Here is a 5735-nt window from a genome sequence, read left to right as displayed (position 1 = left end):
AATTAAATGGTCGGTTTTAATTAATGTTTTGGTCTATTTGATGCGTTTTGGTGTTCTTAAGTGTAATATGCAGGTTACTAGATAGCTTGAAAGAAAAGAACGCATTCGGGATTTATTCAGAAGCAAGATGGACCGAACAATGGACCGAATGAAGTATTGATCGCACAGAGCCACAGATCGACCGATCCGGACAACGTGGATCGACCGATCCCACGCCTTCATGCCCTAGATCGACCGATCCGGTCCATGTTGATCGACCGATCCCACGCTCTACGGGCTCCACACGCACCAACGAGCTTTTCACTCCTTTTTACCCACTCCCCTCAAGAATTCACAAAAGAACTGGACCTTTGAGACTCAGAAAAGACCAGGGGCGACCAAGGAGGAGATTTACAAGTTCTAGAGAGAAGATTTGAGTGTTTTGTACTTGTTTTGGTGTGATTTGTGAAGATTTGTAAAGGAGTTCATCTCAAAACCATTTGGAGAAGATCTTCTGAACCTTTACTCTGTTTTAATACAATCTTATCATGTTTTCTTCATCAAAATCGTTTTGTTCTTGCTTAGTTATGTGTGAGTAGTCATCTAGTTGGGTTTAGGGGTTCTCATAGGGGATTTCTTGATGTTTTGATTCATAAAACGTGTGTAGACTAAGGGATTACGTTTTGGTTCTTCTTCTAATGGATTTCTTACTGCTTGAACTGAATTGATCACTTAGTTCATGATTTCAGATTGTTTGATGCACCGAAAGTGATTGTTTGAACTTCCGAAAATACTTTAGATGAGCAAAGTGTCCTTAACCCTCGGAAGTTGATGTTATTGCGCTTTGTGAACATATTGAACCTGTTCTTAATGCTTGTTTAGAAATTGAAACTCAGCGGAAGTTAGTGTGGAGATTTCTATAACATAGAGAATTAGCGCTACGGAAGTAGGTTAATTCTAATATCGTGTTTGAGTTCTAGACGGTTCTTAATATATCCCTGTGTCTGCCATTAATTGTATCTTGATTAAAAAGAAATCCCTGAGAATTCCCAATGCCCAACGTTTGTTTTAAAATAGTTTTCAAATCGTTTAAATCATTTTTTTTACAGCTTGTTTATGTTTTGTGACACTAAAGAAAATTAAATAAAAAACATCAAAAATATATCTTCGTTCGCTGTAGCTATTAATTTGTCTGCAACTCTACGTGTGATCATCGGTCCCTGTGGATTCGATCCCGCATTACTACTGCGTACTTTACTGTGCACTTGCAGTTAGATAATCGGGTTAAAACTCGACACATCAATTTACTTAGTTACGTAACAGCAGATTTTGGTTGTAGTAGTTATGTAACTTTCACATTTACTCTCTTCATATTTAAATGCCTCTTTCGCTGCATTCATCGTCCCTTTAAGTTAGCCTTCAGGCACTTAAATCGCACAGACACAGCTAGGCTTTGCGGTCTCAGTAGCGATTGCGGTTTGCATTTTGTGCTCTCCGCAGGCCAGTCTCCCTTCACTACTTCTCTTTGATAAATTCCATTACATCTACGTAGAAAGCCGCATTGGTTCTCAGTGTCTCATGGATCCCATTACACCTTGCACTTGAAAAGGAACAAAACAAATTCAAGAAATAAGGAAGAAGAGCAGAAGTTGTGTCATGCTGTTTTGGTAAGTTTAATTTTCGGCTGTTGAATGTGACATGGATCTTCTTACTGATGAACTAATGCATTTTATTTTCTTTGTTAGGCTGCTAATCATTTCATGTGTATGGGTGCGAGCAAGGTAGTTCTTGCTAATTGTATGCTTTTGTGCTTTGCATCATCTTGGTTATGCATGTGGAATTGGAAATCTTTTTATTCCTTAGTTGGTGCCTTCACCCTTCAGGAGTTGAAAAAAAACCAAAATCTTCTACAACTTCAACTGGTGATCTTGGAATTGGGCTTGAACAGCTTCATCTAATGTCAAAAGTTAAGAACATTGCTTCTCTGCAGCTATATGGAGAGGAGCAAGCGAGTGTAATTTCAAGCAAACAACTTCACCATAGAACGCAGTTCATCACAATGCCAGTACGAATAAGAAGTCAGATCAGAAGATTATGTCCTTTTCGGGTCTCAGCTCTGTCTCTTCTTCCATAAGAAGATCAAAGAAAACGACGGCCATTGCACAAGTCGTTTATCTCTATAGTTTGGACTTGACATAGAGCTTCAGAGAAAGGGAATAGAATTTTCATAAATCATTATTGTTTTTTTTTATGTTGCATTAGCTCTCAGTTAGGTCAATTTCTCAAATGAAAAATAAGTTTTTGAAATTAAGATACATATAAATGTACGTTTTAAACTTTGTCAAAATATCATAACAAATACATTTCTCTTTCCGTAATTGTTAAACAGCGATGTTGTTCATGTTTCATTTGCGGCTTCGTATTTCTTTTCTTTTTGTATTGTCTAAATTTATTCTTCCAAAAATTCTTGGTTCGTACACTACTTTTTCTCTGTATTTATTTAGCAAATTCTTAATCCATTCATAAGTCTACCACCAAAAAGTAGAAATTATTTACTCTATTATCATCAAGATTATAATTAAAAAAACAAAAAACATACAGACAATATACAAAAATTAAAATACAGAAAAAATATTTAATCTATTTTCTGTTTCAAAAAGATATGTTACTTAAATTTGCCGGTCTAAAAACCAGATAGATATAAATAACCAATTCAATTATTTAAGATTTGAAATCGCTTTTTAATTTCTTGAACATATACATTATTTATCTATTTTAAAAATATTGAACATTATTATATAATATTATATTTTACATGTTTTTTTATTTGGTGTATGTTTTAAATTATTATCTTTTATTAAACTCAATATTGCACCATAAAATGAATAAAAATAGTCTCAGTTCTGAGACTATTATTCAACAATCAACTCCAAACAAAACTCCAAAACCTATAATAATACTTTGAAGTGCATTATCAAACAATTGTTATTCCGATGCATTTACTTATGATGATTTTTTGATCATTTTAAACTATGTTGAAAGTCATATATACAGATCGTATTATTAAATTTACAAAATATAACAGAAAATAACCTAAAATATTTTATTTTGTAGTGATAAGTACTATTATATTTTCGCTTTACATATTAAACATATTTTACAAAAAAAAAGACTCTGTCTAACAATAAAGAAAAAAATGAAATTAAATTCCCCATTTTATATCAATAAACCAAGCACAAAACAATGAAAATATTAAGTTAAACTGGTCAAATAAAAAAAAAATCTCCCCAGTTTGATGCAATAATTTACATATGAAAAATATGATTAAATTTAAAATATGAATTACCATGAAAGTATGTGAAAATTATTACTCGCTTCAATATTTGAAACAAAAATTTACTATAACACCACTATTGATGTTGTTTGCAGCTTCAGAATATGACCAAAATAGTACAAATCAAATTATTTTGAGGCATTATTAAAATCACACAAGAGTATAAAAGATCAAAACTAAATCAAAAAGCAATAAAAAAAATCCAAAGTATCTTAATATGCTTTAATGTTGAAGACATTTTCCGATTTATTAATTCTAAATTATGTTAAAATATTAAAAAAATAAACATCAATAAAATTATTGAAGAAAATTTAGAGACTGACCAACCAAAAACACTTACGCAAATAATAACTTATTAAGTTAATATTGGGAAAATGAGCCATGCAAAAAGAAAAAAAACAATACACTAAATATAAAATAAAACAAAAACATTATATAATTATACAAATTTAAAATACATAATCCGCGCGTAGCGCGGAAAAAAAATCTAGTCATAAGTAATAATGTATTTATATGGGCTTGAGTTTAAGACTTTATAATAAGATTAGTAGGCTAAATATGGGCCATAAGAGATAAAGACATTATATGGGCTTGAAGCTGTGTATTTATAGGGGTTTGAGCTGTGTTCCCCAAGCAAGAAAAGAAAACCACATTGTACTGAAGATTCAGAGAATGTAGAGGGAAGTGTGACATTATCCCCCGAAGAGAAATTTAGAGTTGACTACTTTCTTCAGATCATGGACCAAGCTCCCTACTCACTTGGGACAAAATTTGAACAATTCCAGAAGTATGAAAAAATATTTGGATTTTTATTTGATGATAGTTTGATGGTTTCTTGTGCAAATCTTGAAGATTCTCTAACTCATGGTGATCATTCAAATATTGTTGGTATTGATCTTTTTGCTGAACTCAAAACTCTAAAAGAAATTTTATGATAAAGAATTAAGAAGTCAATTGAAGTGCTAGACTTTTTGGAAAGTGTTCATGATTTGTATCCAAATTCATGGATTGCTTACCGAATATTGTTGACCATTCCATTTTCGGTTGCATCTGCTGAGAGGAGTTTTTCAAAGCTGAAGCTAATAAAATCTTATCTTTGTTCGACTATGTCACAAGAAAGATTGAGTGATTTGGTTATTTTATCTATCAAGAGAGAACTTCTAAGAAAGGTTGATTTTGAAAGAAGGTTGATTTTGAAAGCCTAGTCAACGAATTCATAGAAAAGAAAGGAAGACAAATATGTTTTTGTTGTGAAACTTATGATTTAGAGCTGTAAGTTTCTGTGTATTATTAATGAATAAGTGTTCCCTTTATATAGGGGATTACAAGATAGATAAAAGGAAAGATTACAAATCATAAACATAAATGAATTAGGAAAACTAGAAGAATGGAAAGTCTTGGCCGCCTCTCTCTCTCATACTCGGTCGACTCTCTCTCCTCTCTCTCTCTCCTGCGGTTTGGGCCTTTAATAGATCGGGCCTGTTATGGACATCCATCAATTGATTTATAACACTCTCCCTTAGATGCTATAACCATACATGGATTGTAATACGCTTAATGTTGCCTCATTAAAACCTTATCAGGAAAACCCAGTGGGACAAAACCATGATGAAGGAAAAAGAGTACAACACGTACTACTCCCCCTGATGTGAACCTCAGTGGAGGTCTTTCAACCTACGCATCCCAATCTGATGCGTGAGCTTCCTGAACGTGCAGGTAGGAAGTGCTTTGGTGAATAGGTCTGCTGAATTGTCACTTGATCGTACTTGGACGACCTGGACCTCACCGGCTTTCTGAAGCTCGTGAGTAAAGAAGAACTTAGGCAATATGTGCTTCGTCCTATCACTTTTATGTAACTGTCCTTGAGCTGAGCAATGCACGCAGCATTGTCCTTATACATCACGGTTGTCTCCTTGCTCTCGGCCATCCCACAATCAGCTCGGACGTGTTGGGTCATCGACCTCAACCAAACACACTCGCGGCTGGCCTCATGTATAGCCAAGATTTTCGAGTGATTAGATGAAGTGGCCGCGATGGTTTGTTTCATGGAACGCCATGAAATGGTCGTACCTCCATGTGTAAAGATATATCCTGTATGTGATCGTGCTTGATGTGGATCTGATAGATAACCAGCATCAGCAAAACCAACTAAACCATCTTTGTTATGGTTAGTATAATATAGACCCAAGTCTTTCGTTCCTTGCAGGTAACGAAGAACGTGTTTGATCCCATTCCAGTGCCTCTGGGTCGGACAGGAACTAAACCTAGATAGTAGGTTCACGGCAAAGCTTATATCAGGCCGTGTGTGAGTTGCCAAGTACATTAAAGCTCCTATGGCACTGAGATATTGCATTTCGGTACCTAGGACATCCTCATCGTCCATCTTGGGATGGAATGGGTTAGTGTCCAGGCCGAGTGATCT

The 5735-nt window shown here is 34.5% G+C and overlaps 1 protein-coding gene across 2 annotated transcripts; it reads left to right on the top strand.

Annotated features, from left to right (window-relative positions):
• The first annotated feature begins 1287 nt into the window (after window positions 1–1287).
• Window positions 1288–2350, top strand: LOC106304249. 2 transcript variants are annotated; one of them, XR_001262676.1, is made up of 3 exons: window positions 1288–1646; window positions 1725–1760; window positions 1863–2211. XR_001262676.1 is itself a non-coding variant. In XM_013740657.1 (3 exons), exons 1-3 carry the CDS (start codon window positions 1636–1638, stop codon window positions 2111–2113), a joined length of 318 nt encoding a protein of 105 aa, XP_013596111.1. In that variant the 5' UTR covers window positions 1288–1635; the 3' UTR covers window positions 2114–2350. The 2 variants fall into 2 exon arrangements, 1 of the variants encoding a protein (XP_013596111.1); XM_013740657.1 differs by having other exon boundaries at window positions 1843–2350.
• Window positions 2351–5735: the final 3385 nt, after the last annotated feature.

This window comes from Brassica oleracea, chromosome C7 (assembly GCF_000695525.1).
Source record: "Brassica oleracea var. oleracea cultivar TO1000 chromosome C7, BOL, whole genome shotgun sequence".
Lineage (NCBI taxonomy): Eukaryota > Viridiplantae > Streptophyta > Magnoliopsida > Brassicales > Brassicaceae > Brassica > Brassica oleracea.
Note: the sequence above shows the minus strand (reverse complement) of the source record. Positions and strands in the feature narration are given on the sequence as shown.

Coding starts and splice junctions, on each gene's coding strand:
- LOC106304249 (XM_013740657.1), top strand. Junction 1,761..1,842: donor TGTGTATGGGTGCGAGCAAG/GTAGTTCTTGCT, acceptor TTTATTCCTTAG/TTGGTGCCTTCACCCTTCAG.